We start from the raw sequence: 18,359 nt of genomic DNA on the forward strand, positions 1-18,359 counted from the left end.
AACTGCTGCGTATTACTTGCCTTGTAAAAGCTTTGGTTGCTACAGCCGGCAGCCCATTGTCTTAGCAGTGCACTTGTCCTGCTTGGCTCTAGGATGATGTTATTTGAAGCTGCAGGACTGTTTGAGTTTACAAAGACATTGACTTCCCCTGGGGCTCTCACATCCCACGTGATATTTGCGTCATCTTCATTAGAACTAAACCTCAATGAATTTAAGAAGGGTCCTCTATTTAAAGACTGGCCCTTCTTGACAGCCAGCTGAATTACCCTGTGGTACCCAGAGGGGAGAGTGACCGTGGATATCAACATTGCATTATTTTACCTGTTGGTGGGGGTAGAGGGAGAACCTGAATACTTCCTGGTAGAATTTCATGTTCAGAAGCTACACTCGGAGCCAAACTCCATTTCCAGAAAAAGCCTGTGCAGCTCAATCCTTTGTAATTTCTTTCTGAGTCATCAGCCCTGTAGGAACAAGTGTCTGCACTTGGATGAAGCCTTTAAGGAACTGAGCTGGAGGCACTACTGACAATGAGCAAAGAAAATGAAGTCTGTAGCAGACCCAGCATCATGCAGGAATATTTCTGTTGCTCATCCCTGTTCTCTTGCCTCAGGCTGCTTTGGACTAGTTTGACATTCAGGCCTCATGTTGTGAAATGCTGAAGTAAGCAGTAATACAGCTAATATAAAGGAACCTGTTCCTGATTAGATCTTGGAGTGGTGCTGGAATACGCTGTACTTGATTCCTGCCTGGCAGCTCATGTGCCAAGTGAAGTATTTCCAGGCATTTATTTTCTCTGGTTTTATGCTCACAAGCTGTTGTCCTCTGGGTCTCCCAGGAAGTCCCAGGTGGTGTAGATTGAGCTGTTATTTGTACCTGGAGTGCTGACTGCTGCATCAGACACCTGCAGTCTGCATTTCCTTCTTCCTCTGCAGCAGCAGCAGCCAGGCAGCAGAGAGCCAATTGCTATATTGGCATTACGTGTACATCATAAATCAAAATTCTGTGTTCAGATGTCGAAATCCTGTACTCACAATAACCAGTTTCTGTGTGGTGTTGCAAAACAATTTGTCCCAGATCCAGATCCCAGCCCGCAGAGGGCAGCCTGACCCCGTGTTTTACTCCAGTGATGGGCTTAACTAGGGAATTCAGTCATCTGCTGGCATCTCCACGGCGTGACTTGCTGTGGAATAAACAACTGAATGTTGTGGAGAATTGGCATCAGCTTTAAGCTCAAACAGATTCAAAAGTGAACCAAAAAAAAAAAAAAGCATGACTGAATTAAACCTTCTGGTTTGTTTTTTTTTTTTTTTTTTAACACATTGAAAGAAAAATATTGCATGAGAAAACTCATCTAGATCTGAGCTTTAAATACATTACATGTATAACAGATAGATTTATTGGTATGTGTCAAAGAAAATACCAGAAAATACCCAGAACCTCTGTACATGAACATATTGGGCAAGACTAACAGGAAAAGTGTTGGGGTTTTTTTTCGAAATATTTTCAGGAATCTTTCAGGATTTCAGTTTATTGTTGCCATGACTCTCGGACTGTGCTTTTGGCTTTTCCCAAGTGTGTCCTGAGTCCTTGTGAAGCAGCCATCACAATTTCCAGGAGATTTTTGTCGAGGAGGATGTGTCTACATGCAGGCATTTGCCTTGGCCATAAAACTGATCAGTGCCAGGTCAGGTACCAGGGGCTGATATCTTGAGTTAGTATGACAAGGAACAAGGCATTCAGTTGCTGAAAAAGAGCCAGTACTTTGTGCTCTCAAATCAAACTGCATCCACCAGCTAATTAAGGAATGATCTTGATGTGCTCTGAAGGGAGCCCTGTCCAATTCTATACTTCTCAGCCAGAGGGCCCTGCAATACAGAGCTCAGGATAGAAAATACGTATAAAGAAAATAGCATGTGAGAAATTACAGCAGTCATGTGTGAATTCCAGGAGCACAGGGAGAAACCTAAGTATCTCTTATGATCAGACACCAAATTACACATCGAGGTACTTTCATGATGATTTAGATAATTAATTTTTTTGGCCCCAGACTTTCTACCCCACACAAGCCTGGCTGTTCACAGCAGAATGTGATGTATACATGTCTCAGAGTTTGGCTCATTGTAATTGCAACCACAGGTGTATTTTCCCTCTGATTCACCAAACTTTCCTGTGCATAGCAGTGCTGAGAGGTTTTGGCTTAAACTTACTTAGAATATTCTTTGCTACTCATTCCATATTATTCATAACCATCTTTGCTAAAGTGAACTTTGACCAAGGAAATTCCTGCCATGTTTTACAAAATAATTACTCTATGGAGTACAAAAATTACTCTACGGAAAAACACACATTTAACAAATTTTAACTTCATAATTTAATTCAGGCTGGCCACAGCAAATTCTTTAGGGTAAAGGGTAAAGCAGGGCACATAGTGAGATAAAGTCCTTACTTGATGCAGCTCTGAAAAGTATATAGATAGCAGCAAAGGCAGTGTGTGGGTTGTCTCTGTCTGTCCTGAATGCAACCACTGATTCAGGTGCTCCATCATACAAGGCAACTTGGTTGTCAGGCAGGACCTGCCCTTGGTCACTCCATGCTGGCATTCTGAAATCACCTCCCTGCTCTCCCTGGGCCTTAGCAGAGCTGCTGGGAGGATCTGTTGCACAGAGGTGAGGCTGATGGCTCAGTGGTTCCCAGGCTCCTCATTTCCAACCTTTTTAAAAATAGGAGCGATGTTTCCCTTTCTCCAATCACCAGGGACTTCACTTGACTTCCATGACTTTTCCAATATCATGGAGAGTGGCCTGGCAACTACATCAGCCAATTCCCTCAGGACTCTGGGATGCAGCTCATCATCCTGTGCTTACAGCTCTTATTCACAGCACAAACTTCACACGTGACCTTGGGACAACCTGGAGCAAAACCTGGTCAAGTTTCTGACTCTGAGCTCTTTGTTGGCATCTTCCTGGTAAGGTTCACACACAGGGGTGATGCTGAAGTTCTTCAGTAGTAAATGCTGCCCAACATTTAGATGACATTTCCAAAGCTGACTCTCAGAAAACAATTTGTCATTTTGGCCTTTGTGCCCTAAGTTCCCACAGGCACAGCAGTCATTGTGATGGAAGAGCAATGTAGAGTAGGTATTCACAGGCTTATCTGAGCCCTGGATTTTCCCTTAGTTTTCCAGGATTGCCAATATTTCTGGCTTATGTAAAACCTATTTATGTATTTATGTGATGGCCTCATCTTACATAATCTGTGTAAAACTTTCTGGGTTATTCAAGTCTGGTAGTCAAGACTGACTCAGGATAACATAAGTTCAATATTGTAACTTTTGCTGTAAAAGTGCATATTCCACAGAACAGTATGGAGGGTTGAATAGCATGTAGAAGAAAGGAGTTTTTTAAGAAAACCAGAATAAGAAGAAACCAGGAGGATTACTCTGGGATTTGTCTCATGCAGGAGAATGTCCTATCTTTTTGAATTTTATTTTTTTGTAAATGGATAGGTCTCTTTTTATATATATCTCTGTGTGGGATATTTAGGAAAAAAAGGAAAAAATTAAGCAAAGATTTCTATTAATATTTGGTGCGAGTAATTTGGAACTCAGTTCTCCTTTGAAATGTATAAAAGGGAAATTTTCTCCATAGAGATTAGTAGGAACTGCCCTGGAAGCTCAGTGTAATCAGTGAGAGGCCATGTATTTATTTTAATATCTTGTCCATTACTGACTAATTGCAAATTCTAGTAAGAGTCTTATATTGAAAGTAAGAGAACTGTCATGTTTTCTTGTCATTCATGTCACGGGAAACTATTTATTCTGAGCTTATTAAAATTCTGATTAAATTATCAGGCTTAGTAATGCTCTAGATTTTGTTAGGTCTGATTTCCCTAAAAAAGAAGCCAGTGGAATTATGGTGGAAGATATAGGAAAAATTAGTAGAAATATCCAATAGTTTCCATCATTATTCAGACCAATCTTGGTCATCCTTTCCATTTGCCTTGCCCACAGAAGTTGTTATTGGAAACCTACTTCTGTAAGAATTTGTCTGTTCAAAAAAAAATTTCTGATTTTTCTCACAATGATTTTCAAGAGGAAAGATCCTGCATTGTGCAAAAATAGGTATAGTCTGGCTGAAGAGCTATCTGCATCAGACAAAGATGCAATGCTGACTTTTACCTGTTTTTTTTTTATTCCCTGTGTCATTCTGTGCTCATTTTCATGGGAAAAATAGATTTACATACCACTGATGGGATCTTAATTACTTTTAAAACTACTATCCTACTTTGTAGAGACAAACTGGTTCAAAAGTGATTAAAGGAGAACTTTCTGGTTTATATTCACACAAAGGCTAAAGTGACAGCAAGGTATGCTGCACAGAGAACACAGTTCAGTATTTGGGATACTTTTCTTTGAAGATGCAAGTTCTGTGCTTTGCTCTGACATAGATTTTCTCTGTGACCTTGGACAACACACTTAGCTCCTCAAGGACATTGAGACAGGACTTGGAAACACCTATTGTTTGGTAAAATATATTAATATTTGGGCATCTCTGAAAAATCATAGGGTGCCTGTTTGGATCTCTTGAAGCTTAAATACCTTTAAAAAATTACCTTAATGGATCTTTTAACACTTTGAGTTAGAAGCTTAGTCTGTACAGTCAATAGCAAAATGCAGGAGATAGGATCCTACTTCCCTGCTGACTAATTCAGGAGCCTCAGGTAGATGCCTGAAATAAAACAATGTCAATCACTGCTCCTTAATGGACTTCTAAAGCAGTCAGGAAATGGCTCAATCAAACAGCTCAACAGCTGCTGCTGCTACCAAGGATATTCTCTGTTGCCTCTAATGGTTCCTCACCCTTCCTGGCTGTGCAGTTCTGCACTTGCCTTCAGTCATGTTCCAGTGTTTATCTGAGCCTTTGGTTCAGACAGCAAATGTAGGGAATTTGGATACAGAAAGTGAGCAAGTCTTTGTTAATTAATGAGCTAAAGTAGTTCTGTGAGGATCAAGCCAGTGCTGCAGTGAGGGAAGCAGGAGCACAGGGGCTGGGCTGAGAGAAGAGGGAGTGCACAGGAGAGTGAGCAAGCCTTGGATTGGCTTGTCCATCTTCTCTGACTCAACTTCACCTGTAAAATAATCATAATGGTTCCTCTCTTCTCTGTACTTTCCTTTTCCACCCTCTTCAGCTTCCTTCCACATTCCCTAGATACTGACAGGATCTCAGACAGCAACCTCAGGAGCTGATTTAGCTGCCCACATGCAGATTGCCCAGCTGGTACTTATGGTTAATGAAGACGTGGCCTCCAGAACTGGTAACTGTCTCCACTGCAGCTTTTCTCCTTTATTTTAATTTTTCTTCTTAAGTGCTAATTACTACAAAACTCATAGAGATGTCAAACTTGTTCTGAATTATACCTTTTAGTCAACCTGAAGTTCTCCATATCCAAATCTGAAAATTCTTGAGGCGACTTGATGGAGGGGACAGACAGGAAAATAAAACTCCATCAGCCTCAGGTTCTCAGGAAATCCAGCTAAAAAGCTCACTTAAAGAAATGAGTGCTATATCTGACCCATTTTAGTATTCTCTGGCCAACATGTCTGTTCAACTTCTCTGCCACAGAGCGTTTACACAATGAATGGAATAAACTCTTTGTGCTCTATAGAATCCCAAGGAACAAATGCCTTTCCCTTCCTATTTCCTAGCAGTATAAAGAAAGGAAGTTCTTAATTAAAAAGCTAATTTCTGCATGTTCCCGAACCTTCTTTTTAAAGCCATCTATTAAGTACCACAGAGGAGAACCTGTGATAGTGCTAGTCAGAAACTCACTGAGGAAGTGAATAGGAAATGACTTAATTAAAAATACAAAACGCTGTCATACTACATTGACTGAGGAAAACCTTGCCTCTTTTGGACAAGAAAGAAAATTTCAGTTATTTGCAAGTGGAAAATTCTTCTAATTTCAGAAAAAGAGATGGGAAAATAATTGTTTTTCAAGGGATGTCAGATCACCAGCTAAGGATAATGCCATAAGAGTTTAGAGAGAGAAGAACTTTAGATTTATTTTATTCCTGCCGCCAGATTCGGAAACATTTGCAAGGGGGAAGAAAACAGAATGATATAAGGAATATGATTGAATTGAAGTGTAGGGAACACTGGGGTAATCCATGGCAAACAGAGCTGGATGTGGCTAAAAGTCTTTGCAGAGTGTGAGCATGAGCACAAATTCAGGCAAACAGATGTGCCAATTCATTTTTTGTGCCTGTATCCCCTGATGAGGGGGCATGTGAGTGCTGCCCATCCTGCTGCTGTCCCTACACAAATACCTTCCCTGCTCTGCTGGCATGAGGGGGAAGGTGAGCAGTGCCACAGGCTGGATCTGACACAGCAGAGGCACTGGCTGGGCTGCACTTGCAGACAGCAGTGAGAATCCATTGTACATCTCCTACTAGCATCCATTCCTGACCTATGGCCACGTGATAATGCAATCTTTACCACCTCTCTAAGATGTGATTCCGGTAATTGTGGGTTTTTTTTGATAGGAAAATTGTGTAGGCTTCTTGCTAGTATGTAGATGTGGAGTGCATGGTAGATCAGAGTGGAGGAGTGTGATTCAGTCTTTCCTGTCATTCAGTTTGCATGTTGGCTCCTTGCAGAACATCACAGATTGGGCTTTCTGTTTTTTACTTCATTGTTGCCCATTCTGAAATTGATAAAAGTCTGCTCTAATGTTTTAACTGCACTATTCTGATGTGATCTTCGAACCTGTCATTCTTGACAAACGAGATTGTTGATTTGCTTAACTCTTGACACCATCTAATAATCTGGTGGCGTAGGGGTTTCCTTTTTAGTGTAGCATGGGAATATTTGGCTTCACTAGGTTGGAGGCTGGGTAAAGGTGTCCACCAGATACTGATCTTGTTTTTCTGGTGCGCTGCATTTGGTCGCTTGGTACTTTTATCAAGGTGCCAGGAGAAAGCTGAGTGCTCTTCTCGGTGTGTTAACGCCATGATTGCTTTGCAGACAACATTGCTAGAAATTCTGTGTTTATATACAATTTACATACAGTTACGCAGGCATGTCTTTGCTGTTCGGTGCGTGAATTTCAAGTTGTGCCACAGACTTCAGCGCCAGGTCCCGAACGAGCGGAGCTGCTGTCGCACGGCGCTGTCAGCGAGCAGACACGCCTATCCAGCCCTCCGAGGAGCTGGAGCTGGAGCTCTGCCGCGCTGCTCTCCTTGGCGTTTGTGGCTCTTGCCGGCGGAGCGGCTGTCCCCGACTGTCGCCCTCTGCGGCACCGCGCCCCGCACCTCGCCCCGCCGCACCCGAGCGGGGTCACCGCGCCCGGCAGCGGCTGCGGCCGCTCCGCCGGTGCTGCCCCGCCCGGAGCCCGCACACGCACAGCCAGACCCGCACACACACCACACGCACACAGAGCCCGCACACACACACACACACACACACACACACACACGCACACGCACACGCACACACACACAGCCCGCACACACCGCACTGACAGCCGCGCTCCCGCCCCGCAGGGCCGCCCCCGGCGCCGCCCCGCACCGCGGCGGGCAGGGCAGAGCCGGGCAGGGCTGGGCAGGGAGGGAGCGCGGCGGCGGCGCGGACCCGCCCGCCCCGGCCCGGCCCAGCATCGGCCGCCGCCCCCCGCATCGGCCGCCGCGGCGCGGAGGGCGCAGGGCGGTGCGGGCCGTGCGCTGCCGCCACGCAGCAGCAGCAGCAGGAGCAGCAGCAGCAGCAGCACAGCAGCAGCAGCAGCAGCAGCACAGCAGCAGCAGCAGCAGTTCCGCGGCTGCCGAGCCCGAGGCTGAGCCATGTCTGCCAGAGGTGGGTTCTGTGCCGCGCCGGGGCAGCGCCGGAGCCGCGCTGACCTTGCCGCCCGGCCGCGCTGCGGTGCCCCGCACCCCGAGGCTGCGCCGGCGGTTTCGGGGCGGGGGGCGGCCAGGGGAGGATCCCCCGCCCGCCGTCGCCTGCCCGGTGCCGTTGTGCAGCCGGGCCGTGCGGGGGTCCGGCGCGGGCTGCAGCGGGGCCGGACGCCGCAGAGCATCCTCCGGGGCCGGGCACCGCCGCACCTGCCGGGGGCCGCTGTAGGGGCACGGGGAAGCGGCGGCTCGGTACGCGTTGGGTGACGGTGGGAATAGATGGATGTGCGCAGAGAAAGGAGCAGGGTGGGCGTAGGGTCAGACCTCGGGGGTGCTGCTGCTCGGGGAATGGTAGCGGATTGAACTGGGTGTCTGATGAGCGCAGTGAGGCATCCGGCTTGTCCTGTCATTGGTAACGCAAGTGCTCCTGGTAGGGTGTGGTGGTAAATCCAATCGTCGGTTTGTACCTCTGATGGACGTCTGCATCTGGCTTGAAATTAACGTTTTGAGTTTTACTTTAGATTTACATTTTTTAACACTATGGCTTAAACTTGAATAGCCTTTGTAATTTGCGTGCATTTGTGTGTAAACTCCGGCTGTGTGTTTGCCCATTCTGGGCTGGAGATGAACTGATCAGCCTCGTTGATTGCAGATCTCATCTTGTCCCAAAGTTATGCTTCCAATATGAGAAACTGACACAGGTGTGGCACAAAGACTGATGCTTTAGGGTTACTACAAATTAACGGACTGGAGACATAAAGTTAGGCATTTTCTGAATTTTGTCATAACAAAGCAGAAATACTTGTAAGCATCTCCTGAAGATAGACAATTATCTGCACAATAATGACAAGTGAAACCACTCCCTGGCTATCTCTGATTTGAAACAAATACTTTATAAAAATTATATATTGCAAATTGACAAACCCCTGAATGTAGGGATGCATCTTATTTGTTCCTACTTTGATCTCTCTGCATCTTCATGAATACTGCTCAGCCTGGACCAGTTCTTTCATCTGCTTGGATTGTTGTTGACATCCAAAGGAGCTTCATGCACACTGAAGGCATCGTGTGGCTCCTAAAAGGTTGTTGGCACTTTGTGGCTATGACCATGCTCCTAAAGCATCACACCCATTTTAGATATAAATAATAAATGGTGTTAGAGTGGCATAATTCTTCATGGAACAGTAGATTTCTTGCTTTAGGGAGAAATGGACCGTATTGGTCTCCAAAGAATCCACTTCTGGAAGAACACTAAGCATATGAGCATCAGTGCTGTGCTAAGGCTGCATTAGTATTTGTGGGGAACACCCAGCAAAGCTTTATAACCTGGAGCAGATTTTATCAAATGGATACCTGGATTTGAAAAAGTGACATAAAAACTTTGCAATTTCAGCTTTGCAGATGACTCACAAAAACTGAACCATACAGAATGGGAAGCCAGGGAACATTTCCACTGGCCATATTTCCCTTTCTTCCCCCCACTGTCCCTCTCTCCCATTCATCTGCACAACACATGATGTTTGATGCCTGCTTAATTCTACTGGAGAGCTGCCTGGAGAAGGAAAGTGAATTCTTTCTCAGTCCCTCTCGTGCCATCTCGTTTCTTCAGAGTAATTAATTGGAGAGAGAGAGAGAGAGAGAGAGTAAGACAGTCGTAGGTCTTTAGGGAAGTAGTGAATAAGGTTCATGATACAGATGAAGATATTAATTTCTATCAATAAATCCTTTTAAAGTTAAATAGATTTATGTGGAATATACGTGAGACTAGGTAAATAAATAGATTTATTCAGTGCTGATTAAAGGCCGTTTGTGTGTGAAACATTATAGACCATTGTCATTATTTATAATTTTAAACACTCTTGCTGTTAAAAGTCAACATAGAAACTAACTTTTACACATTTAAGTGATGTGACAGATCTTCATGAGGTTACTCATGAGAGTGTAGCACAAGTAAGGAGTTAAGGAGTGAGTGTTTATGGGGTTAGGGCTTTGTTTGAATGCCAGATAGGGACCCTGTGCTTCATTACCTCATGCATATGCAGTCACATTAAAGCCACGCCATCATTATGGTCTGCAAGCTCAGCGAATATTGATTGTTAATATTTTATGTGGCGTTAGATGTCCAAAGGTGATCATTATTATTCTGAATGCATCAAGCCCTTGGAGCTGTCTGCTTGTTGATTATATACCAAGCATAACTAGCATAGCAAAAGGGTTAAACATTTACCCGTGACATTTTTCTTACTCAGATGCAGAGGATATTCAAGGGGTAGTAAAAAACCTCACAGTATTACCAGTGTTCAATCTGTGCAGCTCTCTATTCATCTCTTTTGCTCCAGGAGGCAGCATGGTGTAGTGAACTGACTGCAACAGATGACAGAAGAAACTCCTGAAATCCAGCAGTACCTCGTGGCTTTTGGACCATTCCTTTTAACTCTCCTGCTCTAGTTCCTTGTTGTTATTTAACCAAAACTACCCACATAGTCAGTGAAATTCTGACAAATTATAAATCAATACATAAATTATAACTGATAACACAAATTCATGTAATTTTGCCTTAAATAGAACTCTGGATTAAAAGTTTTATGCTTCCCTACTTGTACAATGGAAATAATGGCAGCTAAATTTTTCAGAGGGGCTGCTGTGAGGACGAATGCCTCACCTGTGCCTTAAGATGAATTTTCTGAAACCTTCCTTTTTTCCTTCCACTCTTCACAGAGGTTGTTGTTGCAGTCCTTCACACCTGTCTCTCAGCTCCTGTTGTTATGTAGATGGAAGGTCTCTAACATTCTTCCACCACTTTCCTTGTAGTATGGCTTTAGCAGATGTGCTGACCAAATGCCAGATGAAGCAGCACAGACAAGTATTCCCAGAAGCTTGAACAAAAAATAATTTTGGAAATCTTGTGACTGAATTAGGAGCTGAAACAAACTTTGAAATCACTTTTCTCTTCCCTGTCAAGTTGGAGTCCTTCCCAGGGCACTTTCATGTCCTGCTCTACAGCCTGTTGGGATCAGTGGAGAGCTGCCATTGACGTCAGTCAGGCTTTTTAGTTTTGCAGTTTGCAAAAGGCTTAATATTCTACTTTCAGCTGTTGTTAAGCAGTTGCTGTTAGGACTCATACATGAGTGAATTTGGGTGTTGGAGTAAGCCTTATAGATTGTTGCTTACCTAAGGGCTTGTTTGCAAAGAGCTGTAAATTCCCTGGATGAAAGACATTTTTCTAAAGCCAAGTATAACTGTGACCTACTTGTGCATGTTATCTCACACTGCTTAAAAACTGTCAAAACTACTTGTTATCATGAAGGTCTAAGTTAATGGAAAAGTGGCTATTTTTAACTATTATAATCTTCAGTTATGCTAGAGCAAGCAGGCACAAAAGGGAGTGTTTGGTGTGATCAAATACAAAGATCTTTGCTAATTTTTTCCCTAAATATTGAAAGAATTAGCACGAGCTGTATTTAGTCCAATAGCAACTACTTCAGGAAAACAAACACGTGTGAAATAGAAGTTTTATCAAGACTGATATTTTTTTTTTTTTTGTGAAAAAGTCACTGAATTTTGACAGAAGCCAGTGTTGAACAAATATTATTCCTGTCCAGTTTTAACAAGCTGGAGTGTGCTACCCTGATGCTGCTAATGTGGGTATTGTAGAGAAGGCAGGTGCAGTTTTTAGCCTGCTCAATAGTCAAAGAAGTAGAGTTGTTTAGTTTAAGAATTTATTTTATACTACAATCCTTGTCTTTTCCTATATGATTTTTTAAAAAATGTAGATCAAAGACTTCTCATTTCAGACAAATAAATCACCATGACAGTAGTGAAAAAGAGTCCTCATTTTACAGGTGAGACAAGTCCTGGGCTTTTTTTTTTTTTCTCGTCTGAGTCTGAGGGTCAGGTCAGAACAGGGGAATTTCTGCCTTGTGGGCCTCTTCTAAGGCTCCTCATTTGTTCTTACACAAGTTGATAATAGAGTTCTAACAGCAGATGAGAAACTTCAGCTCATTATGTTGTGCTACCGCAATTCTTTCTTCCTGGACACTGCACGTTTCTTGGTTGATGTATCTCACAGTTGGAAACTTCTGTGTGAAGAAATCATCAATTTTCCAATGAGAAATTTGCATACTAAATCTTGAGTTCTTACCATTAAGAGTCTTTATTTATCTTCTCCAAATTTTCTCAGATGGCTGTAGACATGGCTGCTGTTGCTGGCAGCAGTGGTTTTGATTGAAGTCTATGCTGAGTGATTTAAAAACTTGCTGCTGGGAGCTTCTGGTCAATGTTTTATTACAGTCTGTGTTTTTCAGGGTAATATTGCTCTTATCTAAAGGAACCAGCCACTGAAGATGTGGCTGCTGTATCCTTTTCTGAAAGGCAGTGCTGTGTTTTTCTCCTTGTTGTCAGAGGTATTTCTTTCAGGCATGTCATGATGTCCCTAATTTGTGATGTGACTATTTCATGGCTGTTACCAAACGCTCTCAGGCTGGCTGACTTGGAGAGTGGGGCTGGCTGGACATTTCCTTCATTTCAGAAGCTGGGAGTTTTAGCATGCTGATGAATAGACAAGTGTTGTAGTTTCAATGCTTCCAGTCCTGGTGATTGTCCCCGTTTTCCCTGCTACAAGGCTCCACAGCCTGAAGGAACGTGTTCTTGGCAGGCTCTGGGGCTCTGCAGCCCTACCTGAGGCAGGCTGGGTGTGCAGTCCTGCCAACACAGCTGTTTCCTACTCAGAATACCTGTGCAGGCAGAATTTGGAACTGGCTCTGAGAGCTTTTCTCTCCTCAGCTTTTGCCCCAAATTTCTTCTGTGCTGATTTCATACTGTTATTTAATCCTGTCTGTACTTTCTGTTTATTTCTTCTAAATACATGTAATGATTTATGCCTTTTTCACTACTCATTTTAGGGTCTGAACCTCAATTTAATGGCTTGAGTAGCTCAGAATCAGCACCTGGATTGTCAAATCACTGAAAGCTGTGCATGTCTGTACATGAGAAGCAGTAGCTGCACCTGAATCTTTAGGCCTGGTAGAGCTTTTGTTTCAGTGGGAAAGAAGAATATTTTACAGAGGTATCTGATTTAAACAGTATCTCTTTTAAGCTCTTTTTAAGGTTTGATGCCTTGTCCTATTTTTTCCCCCTTAACAAAGCTTAGCCTGTGCTTTGAGATTAATGAAAATTAGTCCTGAATGCATGGAAAAAGTTGCATAGACTAATGGCAACAACAAGAGGAAACTGGGACAATGAGGTAGAGTCTATTTTAGATGCATGGTTTTGAAAGGAATTGCAAAGAAGGAAAATAAGCATCAGCTTATGGAAGGAAAAGCAGCGAAATTGCTTTTAGTGAAGAACACCAGAACCTCATGTGTTTCACAGTCTCTGAAAACAAGATGGGGATTTCTATTTTTTCCTTTAGTAGGTTTGAATTGAATATTTCAGATTATTTTTTAATCTAATCTGTTAGTAATTGAAGATGAAAACCACACATGGTTAGTTCATGTGACTGGTGTAGTATTTCTTAGTTTTGCAGTGCTAAGGCAGAGTCACACTGTGGAAAGCAGACTTTTGCCTGTGAGTTCTGATACCAGCAAGTAGCCTTAAATTTTTTTATGACATACTGTTTAAGGAAAAGTATCTTTATAATTAGGTGTTGTTCTTCATTAAAAACCTATAGAAAACTCCTAAACATGAGGCAGCAATAGCAGAGAAAAACTGTAAGATATGCATTTTTTAAATGCTCAGCCTTTATTATGTCATATTTTCAAAAAGAAATAAGTTTTCAGAAGCTCACATCCAAATAAGAGTCCCAGATGTCATGGAGAGAAATCCTTGGTTTGCAATCAAGGATGGACAGACAGGCTTCAGCAAGGTACACACACCAGTGTGATGGGGTTGTTTTACATCCTTCTTTTTCCATTTTCAATCCAGAATTTCATCCAGAATTAGGGCTTTGGTGAATAATTTTGCTCCATGTAACTGATGAAATGCACATCCACAGTGCAGTGCCTGCTGTTCATGTGCACATATTTGAGTTACAGTGCAGAGCTTTAGTGAGAGCTGAATAGGAGCTACCTCTGACTACCTGCCCAAGTTCTTGTGTGGGTTCTGCAGCCTGTGTTGGCTTCTGTGCTGCTGCAAAGTTTGTTGTGGCCAGCTTAAGTATCCTTGGAGTTATTTCTTCATGGATAGAAAAAGTTCATATGCATTTCATGTTGAAAACCATTACTCTGCTCCTCTGAATGCCACGTTTTGAAGTGGAAGGAGGACCTGGTCTCACAATTGTGAAAGAGATTGGTGTGTGAAAAGGTGTGATGAGCCAGTGTTCTGTGGCACCAGGATGCCCTGTGCCTCCAGAGAGGAGGCTGCTGGCATTTTCCTGCTGTGCTGGTGGGATTGCAGGGAGAAGTCCATGGAGAGATGCCTGCTCTGTGCAGCTGTGACTGAGGGCACTGTGAACAGAAGTGTGAAGCATCAAGAAGATGATGTTCTCAAAGGTGAGGCAGAAGGTATTTTTATCCCCTGTGGTGTTCTTGCAGTTTCATCTGAGAGGCTGGTACAGGAAAACCAGTCCAAGCCAGGCAGCAAATGGTGAGGTTCAGGCTCCTGAAGCCTTTAGACCTGTGCTTGGCTGTCTTTGGAGCATGCTGACGACTGCAGGACGTGGTACTGTTCACTGATGAGGCCAGCAGTGGTTTTTTCTATTTCTTACAGACTTTTTTCCTGGTAACTTACTGCCATGGCACTAAGAAATGATCCTTTTGGAGTTCAGTCAAAGGGGTGGTTGTAGCACAGAGGGCTCTACAGGGAGGGCATGATAAGATGTTGATTTACTGCTTCCTTACTAATAAATATTTTATTCTGTTTCTGGAATGGCAAAACAGGCCATGTGATGTTATAGAGATGGACACATTTTAATAAAAAGTGTGAAGCTTAAGTAGTTTTTGCATCATTTTTTTAGTACTTGTCATTCCCTTTGCTGTAAATGGTACCTCAACTTAATAAATGGGCTCTCATTTCATCTGTTCCTCCAGTATAAGTCTTATACAAGTCAGGACTGTGAGATTTCACTCAATGAAAGGATTCTGCTTTAATTACTGTTATTATAAATCTGATTTTGTTTCTATTACATCAGGCTCGTATGAGGCATCTTTGATCAACAGAGAAGTCAGCAAAACTGCTGTTCAAATTACAGTTTCCTTTTAACTTGTGATGAAAGCTTTCAGTTTATTTTTGGCATTAGAAAGTCTGGGAGACAACCAGGTTATATAAAAGCTGAAACCTAGTTAATGATAAAGAAACATAGCTGAGAGCCTGTAAGAGCAACAAATCTGAAAAAGATGTTCCAGCTCTTAAGTTTTGGCCCTGCTTACAGAACCTGTAAAACAGTTTATGCCAAAGTAATGGCTTTTTCTGGTCTCCTGGGATGCCATTTCACTTAATCAACATCTGTGGGAGAGCTGACTACCAGAAAGACTGTGAAAGGGGAATGAATTTCCTAGAATTAGGGTGTAAAGGAAGAGATGAACTTAGGACTGGCTGTGTCACTGAAGATAAGAGTAAACACCTTGTTCTGTGGAACAGGAACACAGTTGATGAGCCTGTGGTCAACAGAGAGTGTGGAAATCAATGGTTTTCTCAGAATGAAAACCATTATTTTTCTTGACTGAAAGCACACTTGAGTGAAACTCAAATCTAAGCACCTTTACAATTCAGTTTAGTTACAAAAATAATTTTGCTGAGTATTATGCATGTAGCAGTATTTTATGCTTGCTAATGAAAGCCAGCACAATGTGAGTATCCTGATTTTGTCTCCCTTATCCCAGCTGGAAGGGCGTGGACAGGCTGTGCCAAGGTGTGTGTGAATGCCTCTGTCCCACAAGAGATCTCCAGATGTCTTGAGTGGTTCATAATGAGCAGAGGTGTAAAACCTATTATCTCTCACTTGAAGTATGCCCAGTCTTACTCTCCTAATTTTGGTTTCACCTCTTCTCATGAATGTCCTCTGCATATGAATGTAGATGCACAAGACACCATTTGAATGTTTCTCTGGCCTTCTGCTGCTATTGTATAAATTTCTCTTTCATCGTCCTCATAAGCCAATAAAATAATTAAATGTTAATCCAATCCATTAAAAACTTGTGGCATATGTAAATAAGAGCAAAACTTATTGCAAAAAGACTGTATTGTTATATAATAATGTGGTTATCCAAAACTGTTTATTCTACTTTATGAGCTGGAGATAATCCCAAAATTATTCAGTCCAGACTTTGATCTAAGGAAGAATAATAAAACTTTGATCATTGTTGAATTGGCAGCTGCTATAAAAAGCCTATGTTATATTTCTCTCTTAGTAACACTAGCTAAATCCAAAATCACTGATAAAAGATTTTGATGATTGCAGCTTAAGGATGCTTTCAGACTTGACCTGAAGTAATCTCTGTCCAAAAATGTCTATAAATACTTTTTTCTGTTTTCTTTTGCCAGATGTTTTGATATTTGGGCTGAATGACAAAACTGTTTTGTGTACTTAGATGTGCAGTGCATATTTAGAATTTTATGTTTCAAAGAAAAAGGTTCTGGTTAACCAATAATGTTCATATATGATTTGATTAATTTGCAATAAAATTCCAGTATCCTTGTCTTTATTTCTACCTTTCTGAAAATGCCATTGAAATTTTTTAAATTGTCAGTGGCTGTGACTGTATCATAGTGGCCACAGTGATACCATATTTGTTTTCATGCTTGCAACATAGTAAATATTTTCCTACATGTTTATGCAGGAAAAAGCACTTTTGATGCCCTTGCCTTAGATCTGCAGCAGACAAGGGCAAAATTTTCTAGCTTTATTTTTATAAAACTTGTAGGAGAATGTAGAAAAACCAAAAAAGCCATCTAGCATTTTTTTTATTGTATGTCAGGATTTTTGAATTTTTGAATATTTGGAATTACAGGTGTCAACAAAGCTTGCAGACTTTTTTTGGAACTTATGAATTTCTACACCAATAGTTTCAGTAAGGGAAATGGCTAAAAAACTCAAATGGCAGTTGATTTTAGATTCTATAACACATTTTTTATTTCCAGATACAGCATGACCTCAGTCCTTAGGAAGTGCAGGGGTTTTTCAAATCCGTCTGGCAGGGCTGTGGAGGGGTTCCTGTAGCATTTGTTAAAGTGTTTCAAGAGTCAAGTGGCATGAGAGGGCTGGATCTTGCCCTTCCTTCTGCCAGGCTGGCCTGGCACTGTGCATTTGGCTTGTTCTGTACAGCCTGTGGTGGTACAAAAGTTCAGCAGGGCAGGAGCCAACCTTTCCCTTCCTTTGAGTTTTCCTGCTGACTGGCTCCCCGCATGACGCAGCTGCTCTGCAGGTCTGAGCTTTTCTTTAGGAACACTGGTCTTGTGGTTTGGCCAATAAATAATATCCTATTGAGTTAAAAATGTTCAAAATTTTGGTTTGGGGAGACTTTGTGACTTCTTGCAATAGCAATCTTCCCCTTTTTCTCTTGTCCTCTGCTGACAGCATTTGTGGATACAGGGAGCCCTCATTTTTCCTTTCTGCAAGGGACAGGCCAAGCAGACCAGTACTGTAAGATGCATTTTATTCTCTGCCCATTGTTGCCACTCCATCTTTATCAAAAGCAAAAAGACCAAGTGCCTGAAGGGGGATTAAGAATCCTACCATCCTGCTATTTATGATGCTCAGGAGGTATTTTTAGCAAAGGTTGCTGGTGCTGCTTCCCAGGGGGATGGCTGGGAGAGCAGAGGGGAGGTCAGGAGCAGCCAGGCAGAACTAAGGGGTGCAGTGGCAGTGCAGGGAAGGGGTGACCCCAGCAGAGGTGCCGTTGATGGCTGTGGGCATGCCCAGGGACAGTGCACACACAGACCCAGTGGGAGCCTGTGTGGAGAGCAGCTAAAGAAACTGGAACCACCTGTGCAGCCATTTGAGGGAGGGGAGGGGATCAGTTCATGCTCTGCTGCACACAATTTCTCTTCCTGAAAGATCAGTGAAATTACAGGAAATGTTTTTTTCTGTGATACTCAGCTTCCATAGCTGAACCCTTCCTCCAAATTTACAGATCCAGCGAGATCTGTATGTTGCTATTAGATGATGACTCAGTTTTCCAAGGAAGCAGGTCAACATTGAGCCTTCTACCCTTACCAAATTTGCTTCCTACCCTTTCCTGTGGAGGCTGAAAAGCCATGAAAGCAGTGGGTGAAGGAGATCTCATGAGCTGTGGAGAGTGGAAGAGCTCACCTGAGAATGGTGAGCAACACAAACATAGTTAAAGCAAGAGAGTGTGTGTGGAGATTCTTCTTTGAGCTGGGACAGAAACAGAACTGACACAGACAGAATGGCCCTGAATCTAAAAAAGATTAAAAGAAATGGGAATAGGGAACATTTAGAGAGTTAAAGGAGTTGTAAGTGCTCTGGTGTCAAAAAGCTTTTTGTTTTTATTTCTTTATTTTTGGGCCCCCCAAGTAGCAT

The 18,359-nt window shown here is 42.6% G+C and overlaps 1 protein-coding gene across 1 annotated transcript in view; it reads left to right on the forward strand.

The window, feature by feature from the left end:
• The first annotated feature begins 7,585 nt into the window (after positions 1 to 7,585).
• The window catches only part of ABLIM1 (actin binding LIM protein 1), a 190,751-nt gene continuing 179,977 nt past the window's right edge, over positions 7,586 to 18,359 (forward strand). The window contains exon 1 of the mRNA XM_077182837.1: positions 7,586 to 7,847. Coding sequence (XP_077038952.1) covers positions 7,835 to 7,847 — 13 coding nt within the window. The 5' untranslated portion in view covers positions 7,586 to 7,834. The remainder of the gene's footprint in view (positions 7,848 to 18,359) is intronic.

Source organism: Agelaius phoeniceus, chromosome 9 (genome assembly GCF_051311805.1).
Source record: "Agelaius phoeniceus isolate bAgePho1 chromosome 9, bAgePho1.hap1, whole genome shotgun sequence".
Taxonomy (NCBI): Eukaryota; Metazoa; Chordata; class Aves; order Passeriformes; family Icteridae; genus Agelaius; species Agelaius phoeniceus.